At 42.0% G+C, this 26,742-nt stretch overlaps 1 protein-coding gene across 2 annotated transcripts; it reads left to right on the forward strand.

Annotated features, from left to right (window-relative positions):
• The first annotated feature begins 6 nt into the window (after nucleotides 1-6).
• SERBP1 (SERPINE1 mRNA binding protein 1) lies at nucleotides 7-25,539 on the forward strand. 2 transcript variants are annotated; one of them, XM_082227606.1, is made up of 10 exons: nucleotides 7-531; nucleotides 9,019-9,172; nucleotides 11,646-11,792; nucleotides 12,408-12,479; nucleotides 13,252-13,326; nucleotides 16,017-16,194; nucleotides 18,064-18,111; nucleotides 19,514-19,687; nucleotides 20,582-20,620; nucleotides 22,610-25,539. In XM_082227606.1, exons 1-10 carry the CDS (start codon nucleotides 114-116, stop codon nucleotides 22,664-22,666), a joined length of 1,362 nt encoding a protein of 453 aa, XP_082083732.1. In that variant the 5' UTR covers nucleotides 7-113; the 3' UTR covers nucleotides 22,667-25,539. The 2 variants fall into 2 exon arrangements, with proteins under 2 accessions (XP_082083732.1, XP_082083731.1); XM_082227605.1 differs by having other exon boundaries at nucleotides 32-531; nucleotides 12,384-12,479.
• Nucleotides 25,540-26,742: the final 1,203 nt, after the last annotated feature.

The following is a 26,742-nucleotide window of genomic DNA, read 5'->3' on the forward strand; positions in this document are numbered from 1 at the left end:
AAGCGAGTTTCTTAGGGGGCCGGCCATCTTGTGTGGGCAGCAAGCGAGCGCGGAGGGGGTGGGCCAGGGGCCTGGGCAGCATCGGAGGAGGATCCCACCGAGAGGGGCCCATCATGCCCGGACACCTGCAGGAAGGCTTCGGTTGCGTCGTCACCAACCGCTTTGACCAGCTCTTGGACGACGAATCCGACCCCTTCGAGGTGATCCAGGCGGCCGAGAGCCGCAAGAAAGAGAGCGGCGGAGGGGGAGGCGGCGGCGGCGGAGGGGGCCATCAGGGCGGCCGCGGCGGTGGCGGCGGGCAGGCGGCCCAGGCCAACTCCTCCTCAAGCGGCGGGTCGGGCCAGCCCGGCTCCGGCGGCGGGAGCGGCAGCGCGGCCAAGCAGCTGCGCAGGGAGTCGCAGAAGGAGCGCAAAAACCCTCTGCCGCCCTTCGCTGCCTCCTCCTCTGGGCCTGGCGGCGCCGGCGACCGAAGAGAGGATGGCGGCGGCGGCGGCGGCGGGCAGCCTGGCTCCGCGCCCCTCAGGAAGGAAGGTAAGTGGAGGGAGGGGTGCCTCCTTTTAGGGGGGAAGCCAGGGCCTCCCTCCCCAGAAACCAGGGCAGCGTCCCTTGCGCGGGCGGAGGCAGCCTCCCCCACCGTCACCCAGCGAGTCCGGCCCGCAGTAAGAGCCCCCGGCCCGCCTTTGACGCAGCACGTGGTGCTGGAGCAGGATCCCTCCCCGTCCCTTCCTAGATAGATTTCCTAGAAAAGACACGATCCCTTTCCTCCATGCTTTATTAGGGCGGCCTGGGATGCTGTGCTCGCGTTGCCTTGCGTGCAGGCAAGGGTCGACCATCTCGTGTGAACGCGCGCCTCATGGGAGGGGGGAAACGGGGAGAGGCGGCTCGCTGGGCCCCTGCACTTCTTGTGAGGGAGGGAAGCAAGGAAGGAAGGTGAGGGTTGCTGGGCAGGTGTGTGTCAGGATACTTAGGCCTTGCCCGGGAAGGGGGGCAAGTTAGTGGCGGGCCTCCAATGTTTGTAATGGTGGCGCTTCTTTGAGGGCGAAAACGCCTGCGAGCGGAGAGTGCTGTTTGCGAGGAGAGGGGCTCAGGTTTGCCAAGCTGCAAGCGCGCAGGCAGCAGCGTCCTGGATTGCCGCTGCTAATGAAGTTTAGCCCATTTGCACCTGGCCACGTGCGTGGCCCGCGTGTTGCTTGGCTCCAGCTATCTGCTGCTGCCGCCTACTAGGGGCTGAGGGAAGAGACAAAATGGAGTGAGCCCTTGGTGTGCTTTAAGTTGGGCCTTGCAGGCTAACGTGAGAAAGGCACTTTTTGAATATAGGTCTTAAGTTTTAATTGCAGGCATGCCGCCCAATGCTAGGTATGCTTATTAGGACGTAAGCTTCACTTCAGTAGGTGTTATTTCCAGTTGAGAGCGACTAGGATTTGCCATGGAGGTATCTCTTTAGTTCAGTGTTTCCACTGCTTTTCTGATGTGGATTCTGATGTGTACATGTTCTGAGATGAAATTTTAAGAACTGTGCGCTGCTGTGTGAACCTCTCACCCATTTGTAACTTGCATAGTATGCAGAACACACCAATTTTTTGTTTTAAAGTTGGAACCTAAGAAAGTATTGATATTTTTCTGTCACTCTGCACTAATTAAAGAACCCACATGTTTAATGTGATTAAGATTACAGTTACCGCAGAATAAGTCCTACTGAATTCAGTCGGACTTATTTCTGAGTAGGCACATAAAGGTTTGGGCTGTAAATGTCTAAATTTTCAGAACATTTGGTAAATGGTACCCAGCTTCATGGTGATAATTGGGTTTATTTCTCTGATCCTGAATAAGACAAAAAGAACCATGTGTTGCACTGTTTCCCCATGTACTTACATTAGGAGGGAGAACCATGGGCCTGTAACTTGATGATAAAAATTAACTGTCAAGTTGTAATTGAGTTGTGACATATACAACATTCTAAAGTACGTAAAGTGAACAATTAAGAGTTGGTTACAGATGAAGTAAACACTTAAAAAAACCCTTTTGTGTATTGGACTTAATGCAGTAACATTTTTCTTAAGACTGGACTGCTAGTGTGCATTTTCCAGATTACTTGCTACAAATGAATAGCTACTTAGTGTGATTAATTCACTGCTTTATGCTTACAAATAATTTGCAAAAAAAAGCATGAAGTGTGTTCTTTCAAAAATTGTTTTAGTACTTAAGCATTCTCTTGATCACGGGAACGCTGCTGTATCCCAACAGCAAATGTGCTAAGATTTTTGAATAGTGCAGACTTCTGACCTCTGTTAATTGACAGTGTACTAATGTCATAACTACTGTCCAAAGTATTTGAGAACCTGGTAAATAAGGCACTTCATTTATTGTTTATATGCTATGAAATAAGCATTTGAGCTGTAATCAGTAACTGCTAGTCCTTGTGTCATATGCATCTTTTTAAACTGCTTGTTGGCTCAATTATATTCATGGCCTTACGGCTTATTGGCTCAATGAATTAAGAAAAAACTTAGCTGTGTTCAGTGGATTAACCAATAAATAAGTATGTTTAGGGTGGTGATAATGGTCTGAGGGCACATTAGCTACCTGGATGACTGACTGGGGAAGCGCGTGTATGATGCCTTGGGCTTCACAGTGGAAGAAAGGCAGAGGATGTAAATGCAAGAAAATAATATATATTTAATAATAATTTGAAACACTTCTAAAGCAGTTCTGAAACTGCACACTTCTGAAAGTAAAGTGTAAAATTTTGAAATTCAAAATTATTGTGGCTTTTAGATTTTTGTGCTTATAAGTAAAGGTTTTTTGTATACAAGTAGCTTCAAATGGTAAGTAAGGCTGTTCCTCAGGAAGGGAGATGACTTTGTAATTAACACATTAAAAATCAAGATTTGGAATATTTAAGTTTACACCCTGTGTTAATACGGATACAGTCAGAGGCACATATAAAATAGAGTGGCAGAATCTGAAAACTTAAATGTCAATACAGCACCAGTGCTTGTAGGAAGTAACTAGATGCATATTCCCGTGCATTGAATGGAAGAACCTCTTTTATTCACGAAAGGGACTGAGATCCACTGGAGCATCAAACACCCCTTCCCACAGCCTCCCTCATGGTTCCAGAGGATCTTGCAGTCCTCTGGAGCAGCTTTTCAGGGAGCTACAGAGGGAACCTCTACAGTAGAGGTTCAGCAGGAAACATGCCTCCCTTCTTTCAGATGTCTTTTGAAAACTATTGTTTAGATCAGGGGTCACCAAACTAAGGCCCGCGAGCCGGATAAGGCCCCAGGGACTCATTTATCCAGCCCGCTGCCGCCGCCCGCTCTTACCTGCGCTGCGCAGCTGCCCACTTCCGGGTCGGAGGAGCAGCGGAAATAGCTTGTGCGCAAGCATTATTTCCAGTGCACATCCGGGTTGGAGGAGGCCCATGCTCATGCGCACAAGCTATTTCTGGTGCTCCTCTGACCCGGAAGTAGGGTGTACACACGCGTATGGGCATGCGCTCCTCCGCCTGCTGCGCGATCGGCGCTGGAGACACCAGCCCAAGGTGTGGTAAGTTTGCTGACCCCTTGTTTAGATAAACTTCTGCTATCTTAATTTTCTGTTTTTAAGCAATTAGTATTTATTGATGTCCTAGTGACATTTTTGTGAATGCTTTTTGCTAATTTTATTTTTATAAGTTGTATACTACTTTGATACATTTTTATGAAAGTTTGGAAAATAAATTAATAAGGAGGAATGTTGCCTTTTCCCTCTTTTAGCAGAGGAGCATCGTGTGTGTAGAGTTCAATTCCCAAGCACTCTGGATTCAACCCTTTGAGTCAGTCATGCTTGAACACATTTTTACATGAACTTTGAGTGTGGAATGTTTAGCTTTAGTTAAGGAAACTCGGGTGACTTGTTTTTTTGCGAGATATGGACAGGTGTTTTTTTTTTTACATTACAGTGGTACCTTGGGTTACAGAGGCTTCAGGTTACAGACTCCGCTAACCCAGAAATAGTACCTTGGGTTAAGAACTTTGCTTCAGGATGAGAACAGAAATTGGGTGGCGGCAGCGGGAGGTCCCATTAGCTAAAGTGGTACCTCAGGTTAAGAACGGACCTCCAGAACGAATTAAGTTCTTAACCTGAGGTACCACTGTAGTTCTTACATCATTGTCCATTTCCAAGCTGGCTGGGGTATGTGTGCTCTGCTCATTGCAAGAAATAAAATATTTCAAATTTTAAGGCACTTAAATCCGTTTCAGGCCCATTGTTTTAAGTGAGTTTCATATATTAATGGGCACATATTTCTGTAATGATTCCTTCACAAATGTCTTTGTGGAGTTCTCAGGAAGTCTTGTGGCAAATTTCCTTTCCAGGGCCAGTCCTGCTTACCCTCTTGAGAGAGTTATGGTGTGTGCCATCAACAATCTATGCCATTAGGTTTTTACAGTGTTCTTTTTCCTAAGCCATGCCACGTCCTCCCATTTTCATGCTATTTTTTTGTTCTAGCAATTAAAGATGTGTTTTTTTGGGGGGAACCCATCTGCATATTATCACTCCTCTTCACATATGAGTATCAAACTTCCAAAGAGATGAACAATCTGTTCATGCTGATAACTCATTTTACCTTGGGCATTGATACAATATAATGGGAGGGGGTTGTTGTTGTTGCTGCTTTTAAAAACACCCTGTATATATTAAGTGCACATATTGCCTGGTTGGCTTACAACCCATGTAAAAGACAATCTGTAATAAATGAAATAACCAAAAAATTGCAAAAGCTATAATTGAAACAGGATAAAACAGCCCTGATTTTAAAAACAATTAAAAAGTCTCCATAAATGGGAGGCTAAGTACAAATGCTGAAAATGGAAAAAAATATTAGTGCAGTTGATACAAACATAAAATCAATATTAAGAACATAACAATAGCCTGTTGGATCAGGCCTATTGCCCATCTAGTCCAGCATAGATTTCCACTGTTAGCAAGGGGTCCCTGCTTGGCATAACATGAGAATTTCTCCTTCCTCAACACAAAAGAATGTGTTTGTGTCTCATTTTGAACAAGAGGACTGTTGGGGCCAGTGACAATGGTAATTTATGGATCACTTGTTATACTGTCACTTGAAGGGGGAAACTTAATTTTTTAAAAAACGTCCAGTAAACTTCCTTTGAAGAATGGTGAAACATAAGGGTTGTATACAGATTGTAATTTTTCAGAAATTTTGAAGCCATTCTGCAAAACTGGCATTGACAGAAGAAGAGTTCATCTCATATGAGACAACTATGGACAACTATTAGGTAGTGCAAGTAATCCTGCTGACATGCTCTTGCTGCTGTACTCTCATCCTGTGCTTTAAGACAATTTTTAAAGTTTGCTTTAAATGTGATATTTTGGCCTAAAAATAATTTTATTATTTATACCCCACCCATCTGGTTGGGTTTCCCCAGCCACTCTGGGCGGCTTACGGCACATGTAAAAAATGGTAAAACATCAGACGTTAAAATTTCCCAGTACAGGGCTGCCTTCAGATGTCTTTTAAAAGTCAGATAGTTGTTTATTTCAGTCATTGACCAATCTTGAGATCAAGGATCTGTTGATATGCGCACAAGTTTGTCCCAAATTATTCAAATTATTAAGTGACAGTTGTGTGTAATTCAGTGTATGTTATATTGGAGGGGAGAGTATTGGATAACCAGCAAACAAGCATTTCAACCGTAAACACAGCTTAAAATCTGCTGCTTCAGTGGCACAAGAGCTCCTTTTAACTGCCTTAAACTAGTTTAAACTAGTCTTGCTACTGCTGTTTTCTCCAGCTTTATATCCCGCACACTAAGGCATTTTACAAAGTATGTAACAGCAGCAAAAGAGCCACAGACTTACACTGTAATCTGCAGCTATATACTGCTTTAGGAAAGCATTTCATCTGAATAATTGGTACTACATCTATTTTTTTATTTAAAAATTCAATTATTCAAATACAGCTTTAAGTGCATGTCTAAATTATAGTACTTTGAATTCCATGAATTTACCATTTCAGCCTTAATTTCAGGATAGCTAACATTCCTGCCCCTTCTCACAAATAAAAGCTTTCTCACCCTGCTCATTGGGGGGTACTTGGAAGCAAAGATCAACTGCAAAGGCCAGTGTGACTGTCATGACAAAACTCTTGCTTATGTCTCCATCACATTTTAAAGTAGACTCTGTAGTGGAGAAGCTCAGTTCTAGGCCTGCATAGACAAGCCAGGACAAGCTGCCACAGAGTGGCATAGAAGAGAACAGTTGTCAGGGCAACATGAGCACATTCTAGCATGCAGTGACTTTGGAAGAACATGGATTGGATGAGCTGCCTGGGGATCTTTTCAGAGTTCAGGGGTTAGGAAGAGAGCACGCTTGACCTGCTTGGGAGTTTGAAAGGGAGCAGGGAGAATAGACCAAGAGGATTTCCCCCATGATTCCTAAACATGTGGAAGGAGTATAAAAACAGTGGTAGTTCAGAATTAGAAGATCCAGTCACCAGTGGCAACCTCTTGAGTGGACCTGTTCAGGGAGAGCAGATTTTATTTCTCCTGCTTAAAAGAAGTATTAAATTTGACCATTGGCTTTCATAAACAATACTGCTCTTCTAGCTACCTTTTGGTAGTAGCCTACATTTCTTAACTGTAGTACACAGGAACCGTCTGGAGTGCAGCAAAGTTCATTGCAGTCACATGTAATGTTAGGCCATATTTTAGTGCTATGTGAACGAGCCTGAAAAGAGTGTTGGGCTCACAAGCTCCCTCTCTCATCGCTGGGAGGAAGACTATGGCATAACTTAATGTTGCTTTAAAAGATGTATTGAAACCAGGAATCCAGGTTTGAAATAATCTCTGAATAGTTTAAGCTATCTTCATGAACCATGGTTGAGCATTACGTGCAAGTTGAGCACAGGAGCACAGAAGCTCAGGTAGAAAGTTGACATACATGTAGTGAAGACATGGGTTTAGCATTCAACAGAGTTCTGGAAGCCACTCCAGAGTATCATTTAATGTTAATTGGTGGGTATAGGCCTTTTGGTTTTGCATATGATATTGGTAATAAAGTAATGTTTGCAGCAGCCCTTGGTGCCAAGAGGAAAATCCTTTGTGACACATAAATTAATGTAAATTTCATTTTGTATTTGAATGGAAACCTTGGGGATTGATACACAGAGTCTTTAAGCCAGCCCCCCCCCCCAACCAGATGCTCTCCTGATGTTGTGGACTACAGCTTCTTTCTCTCAGCCATTGTGACCAGAAGTATGGTCTGGGATGATGGGAGTTGTGGGTGCTGCCACAGCCACTCCCTAAAGAAGGGAATAGAGTGGGCCACAAGGTAGGGCTTATTGCTGCTCTAGCAGCTCTTTCTTTGGAGCTATGGGTCCAACTTTCTTACCCTACCACAGCACAAGCCATCATCCAAAATAAATAACTCAGTACATTTTCATACATAATGAGGAGAGTGATGGTTCTCTCCTTCCCTAACTATGGTTGCTTTCCTTACTCTTGTATAAGGCTGTGGAGTGGTATCATTGATAATCAGATTGGAAACAGCTTCACCCCTAGTCAATTTCGCCACCAGAGGAGCTTAAAAATAAGAAAATGTTCTTATGGGTTTCCTTAAAACAAAAAGAAGGGGTTTGGCAGTGTATGCTTCTAGGGGCTTAGATTTGACTTTTCCAGAGTACAGTGGTGCCTCGCAAGACGAAAAGAATCCGTTTCGCGAGTCTCTTCGTCTTGCGGTTTTTTCATCTTGCGAAGCAAGCCCATTAGCGCTATTAGCGGCTTAGGATCAGCTGATAAGCGGCTTAGCGGCTTGGGAAAAGGGGGGGAGGGGGGAAAAACCGCAGGAACTCGCAAGACATTTTCGTCTTGCGAAGCAAGCCCATAGGAAATTCGTTTTGCGAAGCACCTCCAAAATGGAAAACCCTTTCGTCTAGCGGGTTTTCCGTCTTGCGAGGCATTCGTCTTGCGGGGCACCACTGTACAGGTTGAAGTAGTATTAAAAAGCTGAAAAATTAGTTTGACCAGATGTCATTCTCCATGGTAAGCAGTCATTTTTATGTTCAAAAGCATAAAATACTATGATAGTAAAATACTATGAGGCTATAATACTATGATTAAAATACATCCCATGAGGGTCTCATAACAATAGTCTGCATAACAAATACAGACACAAATCATACTAATTGAGTTTTAATTGCATACAAAAATATCTAAATATTACAGGTCATTGGTAAAACATCAGTTTCAGTAGTCTTTTTCAAGTTTCTCCAAATGAATTATAACTTCTAATTTCTTGAAGGCAGGGATGGGAGTGCCTTACCAGATTTCAGTGCATGATGTGCACTCGTCTTTCCAGGATAGTTGTGTGTTGTAATTCTTCGAACTTGATAAATCTTCTATATAGGAAAATTACTTCCTGCAAGGTACACACAATTCTCTGCTTTATTATAGTCTATATCATGTTCTGTATGCTATTAAACTATCAAAGCAAAATTATACACACTTCCTAGTTTCCAGCTGTGCTTCAGTGTACAAAACAATCTGTCTGAAATGTTAGAACTCCTGACTGCTCCAAGGAAGGAATAAACTCACCCAATATCTCATATCTATTTATATTAGCTTGGACAGGGGTAGCCAGTGAGCTGACTTCTGGATGATGTTGGAATACAAGTCTCAGCATCCCTCACAACTGGCTATATTGGTGTTGTATTCCCACCATGCCCCTTACATGGCACAACCTTCATTCACACCTTTAAAGGCACATTGCCACATTTTTTTTGCTGTGTAAATTTCAAATAACATTTTTATTTTGAAATGAAAACTTCCAGAGGTGTTACTTGGCTATAATTTGGATATCTTTTATTTGTTGTGTGGAGTAGTTTTATGATACTACCTCCAAGCCTTAGGACAACTAGTGTCTTCTACAGGATTCCTCTGCTGTGTGTTCAAGAATAACAGTTGCTTTGTGGAAGTAGCTAAATAACTTACTGATGCGGATTGCTTTCTATTTTAGGGATAAGGAGAATTGGCAGAAGGCCTGATCAACAGCAGCCTCAGGGAGAAGGCAAGCCTATTGAGAGGAGGCAAGAGAGACGGCCTCCTCGTGAACGCAGGTTTGACAAACCTGCTGAAGAAAAGGGTGAAGGAGGAGAATTTTCTGTTGATAAGTAAGAACTGAACATTTTAAGATTGATTGGCAGAGAAAATTGTATGCAGGATGTCCTCTGGTTATAGCAAGACGTTCTCTGATTAGTCTGTTAGTGGGTTTTAATTGGGTAGTGTGGTATATTTGTCTTAATGTGGCATGCTTTTGTATTTTAATATGAACCTGTTTTAGGATATTGTGTTCCCCCTAAAGGATCAAAGTTTTGGTATAAGCGTTCTCCTGGATCATCTACTGTCACTGGAGGAACAGACAGCCTTGGTTGCTCAAAATGCATTTTATCAGCATTGTTAGAAACTCAGATATGTAAGCTAATTGTCAAATGGCACCTTAAACCTAGGTTATGGTCGCCACAATGGGATGTCTAAACACCATGATTTTTTTTTCCAAACAACGAACATTATTATAACTGTTATCACCATCCTTTCTATACTACTTTATCTTTTAAAGAAAAGAAATCCAAGCAATTTGCAACACATTAAAACAGCAAATGAAACAACCCAGAATAAAACAAATTAAGCTTCATGGAAAATATTTCAGCTCCTTCTCTATGCTTTCCCTGAATTTATTTACCTTCTTAACTTTTTTTTAGCTGCTCCATAGCAGAAGTCCTCTAGGAAGCCAGTGTGATATAGTGTTTAGAGTGTCTGACTAGGACCTGGGAGATCAGGGTTCAAATCCCCCTCATTCATGAAGCTCACACTGTGACCTTGGGCCAGTCACAGCCTCTTAACCTACCTCACAGGGTGGTTGTAGGGATTAACTGAGGAGTGGCATGAACCATGTATTGCTTGGAGAAAAGGTGGGAAATAAACGCAGTAACTAAGCTCTTCTGTTTACCTGCTTAAGAAAGAGGTGTCAATTGCCAACCTAGCATTGAGAGACCTCGGCATGTTACCTGTGCCTCGTGAATTTCTAACACTGTATTTCAGCATACAGTGGTACCTCGCAAGACGAACGCCTCGCAAAACGAAAAACTCGCAAGACGAAAGAGTTTTCCGTTTTTGAGTCGTTCCGCAAGACGAATTTCCCTATGGGCTTGCTTCGCAAGAAGAAAGCCCATAGGGAAATCTCCGGGGACCTCTTTTAAAATGCTGGCGGTCGGGAGCAAAGACTTTTGCCCACCGCCGGCCTTCAGAAGAGGTCTTGGACCTCTTCTGAAGGCCGGCGGGGGGCAAAGGTCTTTGCTCCCCCCCGCCTTCCTTCCCGGGACAGCGGAGACTTCTCTGCTGTCCCGGGCGATCTTAAAATGCTGGCGGGCGGCAGCGAAGTTTTAAAAGCGGGGGCTTTTAAAATGCTGGCGGGCGGCAGCAAAGCCCTCCTGTCCCCGGAGCTTGCGGGGCGGGAGGTGGGGAGAAGGGCTTTTCTTCCCACCGCCAGCCTTCAGAACAGCCTTCTGAAGGCTGGCGGTGGGAAGAAAAGCCCTTGCCCCCCCCCCAGCCTTCTGAAGAGTTCGGGGGACAGACTGTCCCCGGACCTGGTCTGAAGGCAGTTTCCATAGGAACGCATTGATTGATTTTCAATGCATTCCTATGGGAAACCGTGCTTCGCAAGACGAAAAACTCGCAAGAAGAAAAAACTTGCGGAACGAATTAATTTCGTCTTGCGAGGCACCGCTGTATAGCTTAGCCACTCTTATTAACACTTGGGTAGTCTTTCATATGGATTACTGCAATATTGTATATGTATGGCTGCCTTTGAAAACAATATGGAAACTACAACTGGTCCAGAATAGGACTAAGATTACTGACAAGAACTGATGGATATAAACCCACTGCACTTGTGCTTTGCCATCTACACTGATTTCCATTTTGTTTCTGGGGCCAATTCAGAATGTCTGTATAAAGCATAAAAGCCATAAATGACTTGGGTCCAGGGTACCTGAAGAATTGCCTTTTCATACACACACCCCTACATGAAGCCTAAGATCATCTGGCTTTATACAGAAGTCAAGTCTTAGAGAACTTCACTTGAAAATTAGTATACAATTTATTAAATAAAGAAAACAAAATCTTCTCAAGCCTTCTGTGTACCCTGCCAAGTGAGATGGGGTGGGTGGCTTCTTGAGAGAGGACCTTTTTATTGTTGATACCACAGCTATGTGATGCTTTCACACCTACTTTATGGTCTTTTCAATGTCAGGTAAAAATGTTACTTTCCTAGGCATTTAAAATCAGCTGTACTTAAAATATTCTCTGCTTCTTATTTTATTTCATTGCTTTGTACTGGTTCATGTTTTCATGCTGTATTTTATCTATGGTTATAATTATTACTGTTACATTGACCAGAGAACGTTTGTTGTTGGGCAGTATGTGAATACTGAAATGGAAAAAGAAAGAAATAACATTAATAGCTCTTAAATAGTTGCAGCATAATTTTAGAAATTGATATAATATTAAGAAAGATGATTACTAGCACTGCCAAGGTAGAAGTAGAGTTTCTAGTGTCATTCCTAATTTCGCTTTATTTTACAATAGACCCATTATTGATCGTCCAATGCGTGGCCGTGGTGGACCAGGTGGAAGAGGGGGCCGTGGCGGCAGAGGACGTGGAATGGGCAGAGGAGATGGTTTTGACTCCCGAGGCAAACGTGAATTTGATAGGCATAGTGGAAGCGACAGATCGTAAGTCTTAAACTCGTTCTTTTTTAAAGTGCATTCATATCAGAATAATACCGTATTTTTCGCCGTATAGGACGCACTTTTTCCCCTCCAAAAATGAAGGGGAAATGTGTGTGCGTCCTATGGGGTGAATGCAGGCTTTCGCTGAAGCCTGGAAAGCGAGAGGGGTCGGTGCGCACCGACCCCTCTCGCTCTCCAGGCTTCAGGAGAGCCGCAGCGCCAGCCCCACAAGGTCGGGGGACAGCGGGGAGGTGGAACGCCGCCATCCCACTGTCTCCCGATCTGGTTTGGAGGCTGACGGCGGGGAGACGCGTGCTTCTCCCCGCCGCCAGCCCCTCAAGCTCCGCGGACAGCTGGGAGGCGCAGCGCGTCTTCCCTCTGTCCCCGGACCTGGTCTGCAGGCGGGCGGCGGGGAGAAGAGCGCTTCTCCCTGCTGCCGGCCCCACAAGCGCCTGGGGGGGAAATAAAAATTTGTTTCTTTATTTCCCCCCCAAAAAACTTGGTGCGTCCTATGGGGCGAAAAATACGGTACTTTGAAAATTTGCTTTTGAAAATCTGTATTCCAACACTATTATGTTAACTCAGTTTTGTTAGTTCTCTTTCACATTCACATTTCAGTGGTCTAAAGCATGAGGACAAGCGTGGTGGAAGTGGATCGCACAACTGGGGAACTGTCAAAGATGAACTAACGTTAGTATTTTGTATTGAAATACTTGTTCAGAATAAACTAAATTATAAGAAAAGACCATGGGTATTTTAAGATTGCAAGATCACATAATGAGTGAAAAAATTCAGGAGAGGTAGTGAAAAGGAGCAGGATTTCCCATTTCATTGTCCTGAGTAGCTCTTTACTGTTCCCCAAGAAGAACAGATTTACGAGAAAAATACTCAAATTTGATTCAAACATTATTGGTGGTACCTAATAGTCATAGTCTGCATAGGCCCTTTAAAATAAATGAAGTTAAGGAATGCCAGTCCATTGATTTCAGTAGGTGGTCTTGTGAGTATGATTAATGTTGGATATCCTTAACATATGCCTCACCCATTTTTCTGGCTTAGTGCAGGATCATTTCCCTTTATCAGTGTGTGTGTGTGTGTATATATATATATATATATATATATATATATATATATGCATCCTGCCTGTGTGCTTTCCTGAAGGAGCATCATAATGCAACAGTATAGCAAATAGCAAGCATTTTTCTAAATTTGGAATTATAATTCTAGATCCCAAATTTGCCTCTGTTGTGTTGGCATAGAAAAATCACCCATGCTTTTGTCAGCAATACATCTAGTAAAGCAGACTTGGGGTTTGATGGTGGGTTAGTGTTTATATTGGGGAGTGAATATTCTTTGAAGTTCCACTGTAAGCTTTGGTATAATTTTGAGGTCATTGAATATCAGGTGGGTAGGCAGTGCTCGTATGAAGCATCAGATATTTTTAAACTATCTTTAATTCCAGTGATTTGGATCAATCAAATGTGACAGAGGAAACACCAGAGGGGGAGGAGCATCCACCTGCCGACTCAGAGAATAAGTAAGTATTACATTGCCAGAATCCTTGTTTGATCATTTATGAGGTTGCTAGGCTCCTTTCATGTCAAAAGGAGGTGGTTGGTTGTTTTTTGTAGAAAGTTTTTCTTTTAAAAACAGGAAAATCTGTTTACTTATTTAAGTTTCCTTTGTTACATGATTGGCAAACTCAGGTTGAGATGCTTAAGTGGAATTTTAGCTTAAAATCCTCATAAATCTGAACTTGTGAAATGGTGAGTCTAGTTGAGAAGCTCTGGTCTTGAATTGTCAGTGATAAAACTGTGAAATCCAACGTTGGTACTAGCTAAAAAGTAGCTACTTCAAAACCTACAGGATTGTGTGTGTAAATAAGGTTGTAGGATGGAATCCGATGGTGTCCATGAATGACAGCAAAGGACCTTCCAGAGCAGGTTTGTGGAACTGCATGATGAAAGGGCGAGGGAGCCCTGTTGTGCATGCAATCCACAAAGTATTGGATTTCAGCCTTCCTATTTGAGCCTTTGTACTTGCACAATGATGCTGAATAACCTGGCATTTTGAGCTAGCTAAACATTCTTTCTTGCATAGTGGCTTGTCATGCATTTGCCACTTGTTTTGACACGTCACAGAACTGCTGTGTAAAATCGTAAAATTGGATGAAAAATGGGGAGTGGAGGTGGTACTTAGGTGCAGGACTATCATAGACCGATGGGCATTGATGCAGATAACTATACAGTGGTACCCCGCAAGACGAACGCCTCGCGAGACGAAAAACTCGCAAAATGAAAGGTTTTTTCGTTTTCGAGTTGCCTCGCAAGATGAATTTCCCTATGGGCTTGCTTCGCAAAACGAAGCTTGCCCCGGGGACAGCGGGTCTTCTCTTTTGAAGCAAGGGGCGGCGGGGAGAAGCGATCTTCTCCCCGCAGCCCCAGGTCCGGGGACAGCGGGAAGCGCTTCCCGCTGCCTCCGGACCTCTTTTGAAGCAAGGGGCTGCGGGGAGATCGTTTCTCCCCACCGCCCCTTGCTTCAAAAGAGGTCCGGGGACAGCGGGAAGCGCTTCCCGCTGCCCCGGACCTCTTTTGAAGCAAGGGGTTGCGGGGAGATCGCTTCTCCCGGTGCTCCGAAGCCGGGCGGGGGGGAGGGAACACCTCCCGCCGCCGCCCGGCTTCGGAACGGTGCTCTGAAGCCGGGCGGGGGGGAGGGAACACCCTCTGAAGGCGGGCGGGGGGCGAAAGTCTTTGCTCCCCCCTGCCTGCCTTCCCAGGGGCTTTTAAATCGCCCTGGACAGCGGAGAAGTCCTCCGCTGTCCCGGGGTGATTTTAAAATGCCGCCCGCCATCATTTTAAGATCGCCCGGACAGCGGAGAAGTCCTCCGCTTTCCCGGGGTTTTTTAAAATGCTGGGGGTGGGAAGAAAAGCCCTTGTCCCCCCCCCCCCCAGCCTTCAGAAGAGGTCCGGGGACAGTCTGTCTGGTCTGAAGGCGGTTTCCCTAGGAACGCATTAATTGATTTTCAATGCATTCCTATGGGAAACCGTGCATCGCAAGACGAAAAACTCGCAAGACGAAGAGACTTGCGGAACGAATTAATTTCGTCTTGCGAGGCACCACTGTACTTACTGACTTGAACTTTTAGAGTGGAAAAGCTCTTTCAGCAGCATAGGAAGCGTATATGCCTTGGTTAAGTGGCTGTTGTGCTGTAGATAACTCAGTACAATCATGCAATGCCATTATTTGGATGTCCTACATGTGAACTTGGCCCATGCATGCACTTTGGGAGCTTTCAGGCAATACTTACTTTGGAAATCAGTCTTTTATTCTTGGTTGCTAAGTATAAGCTGGGATTTCATTTAACATTCTAACTTTAATTGTGAGCCACGAATACCAATAGACTTTATTTGCGTAGCCAACAGGCCATAGCATCATAATTGTGAGCCCTTACCAGAGGTCTGAATGAAACAACTTGATTCATTTTTTAAGTCAGGAGGTTCACAGCTGATCGTTGATGTAACTACTATTGGACAGGTTTCCATTTTGTTTTGCACATAGCAAGCTGCTCATTGTTGTTGCTGGTGAAGTTTTGAAGCCATTTTCCTCCCCCCCCTCCCAAAATAGATATGGCAATGAAATTGGTATACTGATATATCAGTTAAGTCATAATGCATTTGAAGCTGTTGTGCAAAATCTTGCTTTGGGGGAATGCCTTAGCACTGATGTACGTAAGACATACAGTCTGTGCTTTAACTTGTCTTTCTCTATATGGCAAGCTGTCATGACATGACTGGAGGGGGTGGGAGGCAAACCATTGAAGACTGTTAAGGTATTGTATCTGTTGGGAGAAACAATTGCTTTGTAATTGCTGAAGAAGGACTGGCAAGGAGGAATTAAGCAGAACTGTCCTATCTCTGTGGTCTGCTAAAATACATATAAGGTGACTATCTTTAGCTGCCAGCTATTAGTTATCAACAATGTGTTGCACACTTGGATTAAAGCAACTTGTCATGAAGCCAGAGTTTATGTTGGTAAGTGATTTCCAATAGCACAGTATTTTGTCTGAATTGAAAATAACATCCATTAAAGTACAGCTTTTTGTGTGAACAATAAATTCTAGAAGTGTGGCCTTCCTGGTTGCTTCCAGCATTCCGATATTGAGACTTCACCATTCTGAGTGTGACAAAGACTATGAAATGAGTTTCCACCATTGTAAACTTATTTCAGAGAGAATGAAGTAGAAGAAGTCAAGGAAGAAGGTCCTAAGGAAATGACTCTGGATGAATGGAAAGCTATTCAAAATAAAGATCGTGCAAAAGTTGAATTCAACATCCGTAAACCAAATGAAGGTGCTGATGGACAATGGAAAAAAGGTTTTGTTCTTCATAAGTCAAAGAGTGAGGAGGTGGGTTTTTCTGGATTATCTTGTCTTCATGGAATCACTGAATTGTAGAGTTGGAAGGAACCACAAAGGTTATCCAGTCCAACGCCTCACAGTGCAGGAATCTTGCCCAACATAGGACTCGAACTCGCAACCCTGAGATTAAGAGTCTCATACTCTACTAACTGTGCTATCTGATGTTTTCATTTTACTCACACCTTTAAGAGTAAGTAGTTTAAGGTATCCTATCAATAGTTACATTCTCTATAGCAGATGTTTTGCCTTTACCGTGTGCAGAATCCAGCCCTGTTTTAATCACTTTGAAACAAACATTTCTAGCCTTTGCTGTTGGATAGAAAACCATGGAGACACGGCTACTATCTGGTAAAATCTCCAACATAGGTCAAGCTTAGTAAAGCTTTCAGTTCTTGGTGTGTGGGCCTTCAGGGTCTAGATGAAAATATGCATTCCTGCTCTGCTGAATTCAATGGGAGGTTTACCACTGGAATATGGATTGTGTCCACAGTTTATTGAAACCTGAATCCTAGGGCACACTCAAAAATGCAGAATTCATGTGTGGGATACTTCATTCTATTATGGTGCCACTTCTGATGAGTAATTCAGGCATGCAGTGTTCCACCATTTTATAAGTCCACAGAGAGCTAGCAGTGTCAAGGGAAAAGGTGCTTTTAGTTGACCTAGGCTCGAAGTCCTGTTGTGAGTGGGGTTCTGCTTGTCCAACTCTCAGTACCTGGTGAAATGTATTCAACTGTAGTAGCTTCCTGTCAGAAATTTCAATGTGATTAATTTTATTCTTGTGCAGATGAGGTGATACTTGCAAAATGACTTGGAATTTTCATTCCAATGGCTTGGAGTTTACACTTATTTTTACTACCAATTCTTTCTGATTTTGGAATATTTGCTAAGGCACATAAATATGGGAAATAATGGACACCTAACTGAAAAATCCATTGCATATTTACTTGGAAGTAATCCCCACTGTGTTGAGGCTTACTCCTGGTTAAGTTTGCTTGGAATTGCAGCCTTTAAATGTGTTTTACAGTTGTGCAGCTCCCTTAAGACCATCTAAAGATTACTTCTTTATTCCATGGGTAGGAAACCTCCAATGTAGGGACCTGATTAAGCCTGCCAGTCCTCCATATTTGGCCAAGCGACACCCACTTGCCCTACACTTTGTGTCATATATGATGTCAGGTGTGAGGCTGGTAAAAATCTGGCTTGTAGGTACTGCAGATCAGCTGATTGTCTGGTATTGTGGAGCACTTAGAAAGGTGCTTTGTTAGCTGCATCTGCTGTGCAGTTTGATTACACAAACTGGTCAGAAAAGGTCAGCCGACATCATTCTGGCAATTGAGTCAGGTGATTGGCCCCACCCTCCTTTCAAACTTGTTCCACAGAGGAGATAACATCAGACCCATTTGCCAGATTGAGTTATTCATGCCATTGTATTCTAATGTGATCCATTGTTCAGCCCCCCCCCCTTATGATTTCTCAACACTTAATTGGTGTCGATGTTGCAAAAAACAAAAAAAGCTCATAACCCTTAGGGTAATGTGCAAGCCAGAAATTAATAACAGGCTTCTATGTGCCCCTAAAATATGCTCTGGAGGGTTGGGGGACCCCTGGAACAGATTGGCGGGGTACAGGAGGAGAGGAAGGGGAAATGTTGCATTTGCTGATGTGATGTTAGGTTTTGCCCAGATTTTCTACTTGCATAATATAATCTGCTTACTGCTTTTGCTCTGTCCACTTGTTTAGTCACTTGTATCCTATTGGGTTCACCTACCTTGAACCATAGAGCATGTTATTTTAATATGCAAATTCTCATTTACTTTTTTCTCTCCTTTTGTATCGACATACAATTTGCATCAGACAAAGGGGGTGACAGAGATGCAAGGGAGTCAGATGGAATCCAATGAGGTACGAACACTTTATATGTGGTTGTGTTGATGTTGTTCTTAAACAGTTATAAAGCATTACATTTTTCTAAGTTGTGTGAGTGAGTGAATATATGACTATTTCCTGCATGGTGAAGAGCAGTCTGTAAATGCCAACAAATAAAATAAAAGGTAGGACAGGGAACCTGTAGACTGGTTCCTAATGTAATAGCTGTCTTATGAAAGGAGCAAGGAATGCAGAGGAAAGGTCTTTGGAGCAGCTGCTCTTTGGCCGCCTGATGAATGGGGCCAGGTTGGTCTGCCTCTTGCCATGAAGGTCTTCCTGGGAATCAGGTGGTGCAGCCTGCCAGTGGCGCTTGATGCTCTCCACAGTGGCAAGAGGCCAGCCTATGCCTCACTTTGGTTCTGTAGGTCTAGGGCAGCACCTTTTTATTACATGTAACTGTTGGCTGTGTTGTAAGTGAGGAGCCAACATAAAGGAGAAACTGTTCACTGCTTTTACTGTCCAGTCAAGTAAGTTTTGTCTCTCAGTTGATCTCTGTTCTGTGATCTGTATACTAAAGTCCATTGCCTGGCAGTTTGGATGCAGTAATACACTAGCAGGTATATGCAATCTTATTTTAGGGATTAAATTAAAAGATCCAAGCATTCTCCACCTCTGCCATAGGAGGACACTTCAGTAACACAAGCCTAACTGATAAGCGGAAGCTGAGAGCAGCAAGCTCAGTCTGGTTGAGGCTAAACATAGATGTTTGCAGGATATGGGGCGCTCCAGGAGACAGTGACTTTAAAAAGTACATACTGCCTGTCACCTGATGGTTGGCACCCAGAAGCCTGTTCTAGCTTGTGGAAGCCTTTCCAGTTAATAAAGATTCGTTGAATAGGAAATTTTAATTAAGTGGCAGGCAATTTTTTGATTTTGAGGTTTCTGAGCAATTTTCTCTGCATCACTTCTGAAATTCAAGGTGGTTTGCAAAGGGTGAGGCAGGCTTGGGTATGATTTACCTAATATGGCGGCTTCTACTGGATTCCACCATCCCACCTCTGCAATTTTTTCTGCATGTTTTGGATACAATCATATCTCTTATTAGATACTGAAGGCTAAAATAGAGATGAATAAGTACCAATACCTGGAATTTGGCAAATATTTACTGTATATTGATATAGTTCCAGCATTCAGCTAAATAAGCAAACAATAAATGAAAGCAGGTGTACATGTGCTACATTCTGCTTTTGCTCTTGGCTGTCCTTCCTGTAGTCAAAACTGCCATTTGTGGCAGTTTTTGACCAGCATTTCATGCAAGTGATGTTTGAGTGCTGTAATTCCCCCTCCCCCACACCCCGTGTTGCATTCTGGGTTGTATCTGGTATTTAGTGAAAATACCTTTTCAGAGGTGGTCCTGAAATTTTTATTTTCATCTTAGTCTCATGCTGAAGACTCTGCAATGGATCATCACTTCCGCAAGCCAGCAAATGATATCACATCTCAGCTGGAAATCAATTTTGGAGATCTTGGTCGTCCTGGGCGTGGTGGCAGAGGTGGAAGAGGAGGACGTGGACGCGGGGGAAGAGCCAATCGTGGAAGCAGAACTGACAAGGTGACAATTCTTTCTATTTAAATGAAACAGGTTTTTTGTATACCTATTGATGGTACTTAAAAACAACATGAGCAGGTTTCAGCGACTAAGCTGCTGCCGAGCAAGTTACCATAATATTATGCATAGATCTATCCTCCTAGTCTTTCCCTTTACACCTGTGCCCTAATTAATAATCCTTTGTAGTGGAGCAAAAAGTTAGTTTAAGAGGTGGTACTTATTTTAATATTGGTGGCTTTAATCCATATGTGTGCGTGTGCAGAATACATTAGTTTGCCACCATGAGTTTGACATAGGCTTGAATCCAAATCACTTGTCTGAACAGTAGACACTTCTGCAAGTACTTTGGGTGTTACTTAAGCTTTTCCCCACATGTGCATGACTGAAAACTATTTCACGGAATTTTTAATCTTTGTGAAATACTAAGGGCTATAGCCAGAAGGAAGGAACTGAAACACCCTCTAGACTGAGCAGAAGCACCCTCATACAAATTTGGATTCAAGATATTGTTTTCTTGACAAAATGTAGACATGCTCATGATGTTACCATGTATATTGCATGTGTTGTCTTTGCACACTTTGGATGCAACTTAATTATGCCTATTTCTTATGCAAAACATGAAGTTCCCAAATATTCTGGGTACCACAGCTTGCAAACAGCAATTGATACTCCAGTGAATTCTCGATCATAAGCAGGAATATTTTTCTTTATTGGCTTTAATGTGCTTAAAAAGAGAGAGAGTAGTCTATTTTCACTATGAATTCAGTTGCTGAATTTCTCTTTTTGAAATGCTTTTCCAGTAGAACTGAGAATCCAGCATTTCTGTTTTGTGATTTTGCTCATTATGAATGTGCAGATCCACACTAATACTTGTGTCTTGACTGTGTTTCCTTCTAGTTGGTTAAGGAGTTTGATGTGATCCACACACCCAGCCAGGTTGGTGACTTGTTTATAAATCTCTCAGGATGTGTATACAATTGTAGCCTTAATCCTGGTCTGACATTTTTCATTAGTGAAAGTCAGTGTTAAGGATGAATTAAATCATATGTAACACTTATCAGAATTTCTGGTTAAAGTGTTATTTGCATGCATTTTGATACTCTTAATTTGTGTTTGTTGTTTGGTTAAAAATGACAACCTGCTTTCACATTTTTATTTGCTTGCCCATAGCATTTATAGATGACAACCATTTTTTAATCCTCCTGGACTTTCCCCCTGGCTTTGACATGTCTTCGTTTCTGTAATGCTTGCATGTCAGGGCTGTTTGAGGTTGTGTATAAAATAGAAACACTGTAACTGTAACCATGATGTTATTAAGGTATTGTTTTTAAAATTTAGACAGATCGCAAAACCCACAGTAACAGTTTCCCTCCATTCTGGGAATTGTTCTTGGAATCTAGGCTATTAGGGTTTCTTAATGTCATCTAAAATGAAGATGCCTGTTTACCGTCAGCATACAACATAACATAGCATTTACATATGTAGGTTGACTTAGAAGTAACATCCGGATGAAACTCTGTCCTTATGTGGAAGTAGGCAAGACTTCATAATTTACTATAGTTACATGGGTTCTAAGAATCCATTTTTCTGCACACTATCTCCAGAAATGGATTTTATAAATGGAGTGTTGCAGTGTTATAATGTGAAGCCGATCAAAGCTTGAAAGTCGTCGTCAAAGCAAGTGAGCTGTATCATATTGCCAATTTCTCCAACTTCATTTGGGGTTTATATTAAGATGTTACTGAGCTGAAGACAAATGATACATGTGTAGAATTAAAGTATACAGCTCCCACATAAACAGGACTTGGCATCCTTACTATCAGATCAGTGTTTGTGCTGAGAGAGAAGCATAGATTCAATTGTATCATGAACACAGGTGTAAATATTCTTGCCAGTGATGGATTTTCCATTTAACACCAAATCACCTGCGCTCATGCCTCTTTCTCCTTCTACAACTGAAAAGTTGTGTGTGTGCAGTGTGTACAGGCATGGTCTGAAGGTAAATGATGCAACCACCTTGCTTGAAGCTAAGCAAGTCTGGGTCTGGTCAGTGCCTGGCAGGAGACTGACTGGAAATCCTATTTACAGTACGTTGAGTTCCGTGATGGAAGAGAGGTGTGATACAAATGTACATAATAACTAGAGCACACACTTCAAGTCTGGACTACGTATGGTTCCATACTACTAAACATAACAACAGAATAGAATTAAAAATCCCAGTTCAAGATTTTCTTGTACTGGACTTGTGTATGAGTGCACATAATTGTCTACAAAGTATCTGAAGTAAGCTCAGAGAAGGCACCAAGAAGATCAGGGTCTGGTAGGTTTATATTGGGAGGGGGGTTCCCAAAATATTTCAAGGTTCTGCGCCATATAAGGATTTATAGGTCAAAACTAGCACTTTGAATGGGGCCTGGAAACTTAGAGGCAGCCAGTACAGTTGTGCCAAGTTCAGTGTTATATGATCAGTTTGCCATGAGCCTATCAGCAATCAGGTAGCTACATTCTGCACTAGCAGTAGTTTCCAGTGTTCAAAGGCAGCCCCATGTAGAGCGATCAAATATTGAGGTTAACAGAGCATAGATTATTGTAGCTGGGTTATTCCAGGCCAGATAGGGTCATAGTTGGGCCACCAACCTAAACTGATGGAAAGTACTCCTGGCCACCAAGGCCACCTGTGATGGCAACAGATATCTAGAGCAGGCTGCACACCACTCGGCCAGACAAGACAACCATCCACTAGCAGTGACTGAGCCTTGTCTAAATTAAGCTTCAGTTTGTTGACCCTCATCCAGTTCATCGTTACAGCCAGGCCCTGATTCAGTGTATTAATTCAATGTGAACGTTTGGTTACCTTACAGAATGCCGCAAACAAAAATGGTTATGTGGACTCTCCAGATAACGTACGTTCTGTTTTTATTTCAGTCAAGTGCTTCTGCTCCTGATGTCGATGACCCAGAAGCTTTCCCAGCTCTGTCCTAAACTGGATGCCCTAAGCCAACCCTGCCCCTTGTTGGGCCCTCCTCTACAAGGCTTGCATGCTTAAGGATCCTAAAAACAACTTAAGAAATTAAAAAGGGGACTCTCATTCATACCATTCACACCTGAAGACTGAATTTTACCTGTTTTGAAAATGAACTCTTGCTACACAGAAGCAACAATATGGTAGTCAGTTTTGTATTTAGAAATGTAATGGTAGCAGGGATGTTTTCATAATTTTTTTCAGAAATTATGCATTCTTCATGGATACTTTTTTGTATTGCTGCTTGAAAATATGCGTTTCCAAACTTGAAATATAGGTGTGAACAGTGTGTACCAGTTAAAGCTTTCACTTCATTTGTTTTTATTTTTTTAAGTTAGGTTTTTAGATGTTTTTCCCCTGAACTACAAACAATTTAACTCTTGCACACTCTTTTAATACTGCTTAGCAGATTGTTTTCAGTCCACAGTCAGCTGGGATATGTACAAAAATAATTTGGAAAATTGTTAGTACTGTGTGGAATACTAACTTCTGAAGTATTTTAAGTTTTTAATACTTAAATTCAAACTTGGAAAAGTCAATTTTCTTCTATCTTTGGTAGTTTGTGTATTCAAAGTCTTTATACAAAATTGATATCAGATACTTGAAAAATAGTCAAAGCACATTGGTTTTTACTCAAATACCTTCTTATGAATCCAGCAGCTCTGTTTGGATAATTGGTCTAAGCCATTTAAAAAAACTCTGTGTTACACCTCTCATATACACCTCTTTTATCTTACTCCCTTTTTTTCTTCAACAAAACTAGTTGTTTGTTTGGTAAACTTTGTTTAAACTTGTTAATATTGTTGCTACCAAAAATACTTTGTAGACTGGAGCAACTTTTTTTTTCAAAACATGGGAGGTTGGGGAGCGGCATCTATTTCTAATACAGTTCGTTTAAACTACATTTGATATTTGTCTGGCAGTGCAGTATATCTAACACAAAAAATGCACCTATGCTGGATGCATTCAAACACTTTCATTAGATGCAATCCTGGGCCTAAAGAAGAAACCAAAGGGCACTGTGTGCTACTTGGGAGGAGGATTACTTGACTTGTGTAAGTTGGAGAACAAAGAGCATCAAAGTGGGACGGCTGTGGTCTCCGTGGGACAGAAACCAAAACCTCTCCACCTAATTGAAACGTGGATTTTTGCTCCTACTGTTTCAGCTCCTGGTCTCTGCTAGCTGACAAGTGAATGTTTTATTTTCAGAGGGCGATTGTAAGAAGTTCTCCTTCCACTGTAGAATTTTCTTAATAGTTTAACTTAATCCCTGTGAACAGGAATGTTACCACTTTCAAAACACAAAAGGACTTGAACAGCAAATAATAAAAAGGACTACTTAGGCTTTTTGTCTGCAACTTTTGTTAGGAGGCTAGAGCAGGAAATAACCCATCTATTTAAGGTTTCGACACTTTGAGTAGTGTGTGTAGCATTCATGGGTTTCTTAGGTAGAAAGCTTAACGGTGATGCCCTATTTTTTTTTAAAGCTACAGGATGGGCAACAGTATTGGACAGCTGAATATAAACTCAACGATTGCAGTGTTCAGTTGGCTTGCATTATCTGAATGATTTTTTAATGAACATTTGTTTACATAAGCAAAGGTTACTGTATTTTATCGGACTTCTGGTACACTCAAAATCATCCTTGCAGCCAGGAAGAAGAAGAAATAATCACATTTTTAACTGTATGAAATCGATTTTGCCCCTAGGAGGGTGGTTGTTAAAAATGCTAAGCATTCTTTCAAAGTTTTCTTGGTGCTTAGCATGGAAATATCCCATTTTGGAGGTAGTCAAATTTCTTGCGTCAACAGGTACATAAGTTTTCAGTAGTTCTTTGTTCCCTGCCCCTCCTCATCTCATAATTCAGAATATGTTGGAAAATAGTGGATGTTGTCTGTATCCTTAAAGAGCATTTTCATATAACCACTGTGTAAGTATTCTGGTCCCCAAAGACATGCTTACTGAATAGTTTTTTTGCTGTTCTTTATATCCCCCCCCCCTTTCCCCTTTCCAGGCTAATAATGACTTTTCCCACCCCAAACCATAGCCCTTTTATACATGTTATTCCTGAAAGCCACACATCCCATGCCATGCCAATTTGATACTTGACACATGCTTTCTTCATCTTATAGCATATATGTAATATAGAACAGGCATAGGAAGGCTTTTTAAAGACGACCCATTTGCTGTTCTTTTAATAGCTGTGTTCTTAATTTGTGTCAAGCTGTGAATTTTTTTCTCTTTAATATTGGTGCGTGTTAAATACAGGTTTATTTTCATGTTCTTTTATAAAAACGTAATGGAAGGTAGGCATTATGAATGCCTCTAATGTCAGGCTTCTTACTTGATTTCCGGCCTACAAGCCCCTAAATCTTTTTCCCACAGGATGGTGCCCTTGTGGATCCATCAGCAGCAGGTTTGGCAAAATACCTACCTGTATATTCTAATTCTAGTATTAGCTATTAACAAATTTGACCTCATTTTCTCCTGCTTGCTTATCCTGCTGTTGCACCACTGCATTTAGAGATGATGCCTCTCTTAAAAAATATGGGTCAGTTGAATATGAATTAATTGACTTATTTTAATGTTTGAGCATGAAAGTTCATCTTGTGTCAACTGACAGGCAGAGAAGTTAACCAAATTAGTAAAAGGGAAAAAGAAAAAGAGCACAAGACATTCTAAGGTAACCCTAAGGATCAAAACTATGTCTGTTGTGAATATACATCGTCTTTCTGTTGGATGGGTACTACATCTAATGGTTGATTACATCTTGCCCGATGAGATTCATTTGCATACCATACCTGTTGACTTAATAAAAGCAGGACTGATGCTTCTCGCTGTCTTGAGTGCTCAGAGTATAGATATGCATTCACCTTCAGCTGAATACTAGTTGGGGTGTGAACTGAAATAAGAAAATAAATTGTAGTAAGGCAGCTGCCTTTTTGCAGGTTTGTGTGATCTTGGAAAATGCACAGATCACTGTATGGTGACGGTTTATTGCTGCTTTTCAGCAGACACGGGCAGAACATCTATCCTAATTCACAAGGTTTGTGGTGCACTGAAGAGAACTGTTGGCTACCCAGGGTCCTGCACTACTTCTTGACGCAATCCAGTTGAAACTTTAGAAAAGCCACTAAGCGCTATGTAGATTGGGGGGGGGCAGCAGCTCTAAAAGGGATGCATTGGTTGTCTTCGCTCTTACAATAAGCATTATTTCACTTTCTTCTTGCCTGTGATTTCAGGTTCATTGCGTTTGTCACTGCTTCCACCAGTTTAGGCTTTTATTTCGTAATTGCATCTGTAAACACTTGGCCTTGGCTCAGTTTTGTAATTTGTTGTAAGTTGGGGGGCGGCATGCCTTGAGACTTGGCAATGCATAAGGGAAGGCGTAAACAAAAACAAGTTAAAGAATACTGGATAACTTTTGAGCTCTGTTTATATCTCAGAAACACAGTGCAGAAGGGGTGAATGAGAACCGTATAGAAATACAATCTTTTAGCTTTTGCTGCTTTCTGGAGAGCTGTTAAATAGGCAAAACTCGTCTGTTGGGTAAAAAAACTAAAGTTGGGAGGGTACAAATAACAGTTAAAGGTCACTTTTTTTTTTAAAGCGAGCTGACAAATAATTTAATAAGTGCCTTTGTTGAAAATCAGAAGTGGAGCTAGTATAATAGTATTGCAGCCACCACATGTTTGATTCTTAAGTGTGTGGGAACAGACTCTGGTTGCTTGGCAAGCAGAGGGAAAGAGTACTTTGCAGATGCTTAGAGGTATTTTTTTTTCCTAGTTCCATATTTTAGAACTCAAGTCCTGGTTGAGAAAAAACAAACTTGTTTGTTTTTAAAGCCTTAAATCACTTATGCATTAAACACTAACCAGTGACGACCTCTTTCTCTCTCTTGGTAAATTGTGCATTGCTATATATTATTACATTTGGTTGTATGAACTATATTTCAGCTTGTCTTTAAAATTTTCTGAACTTGGACAGTGTTTTATGTTCTAGGCTGATAGGGGTGGACGAGACTTAAATGAATAGC

This window comes from Podarcis vaucheri (assembly GCF_965113315.1).
Source record: "Podarcis vaucheri genome assembly, chromosome: 6".
Lineage (NCBI taxonomy): Eukaryota > Metazoa > Chordata > Lepidosauria > Squamata > Lacertidae > Podarcis > Podarcis vaucheri.

What these genes read in the sequence shown, in the direction of transcription:
- SERBP1 (XM_082227605.1), top strand. Translation starts at nt 114, where the DNA reads ATGCCCGGACACCTGCAGGAAGGCTTCGGTTGCGTCGTCACCAACCGC. An exon ending in CATAGTGGAAGCGACAGATC is followed by an intron (nt 11,793 to 12,383) that starts GTAAGTCTTAAA and finishes CAGTTTTGTTAG; the next exon opens with TTCTCTTTCACATTCACATT. An exon ending in GTCAGATGGAATCCAATGAG is followed by an intron (nt 18,112 to 19,513) that starts GTACGAACACTT and finishes TTTTCATCTTAG; the next exon opens with TCTCATGCTGAAGACTCTGC.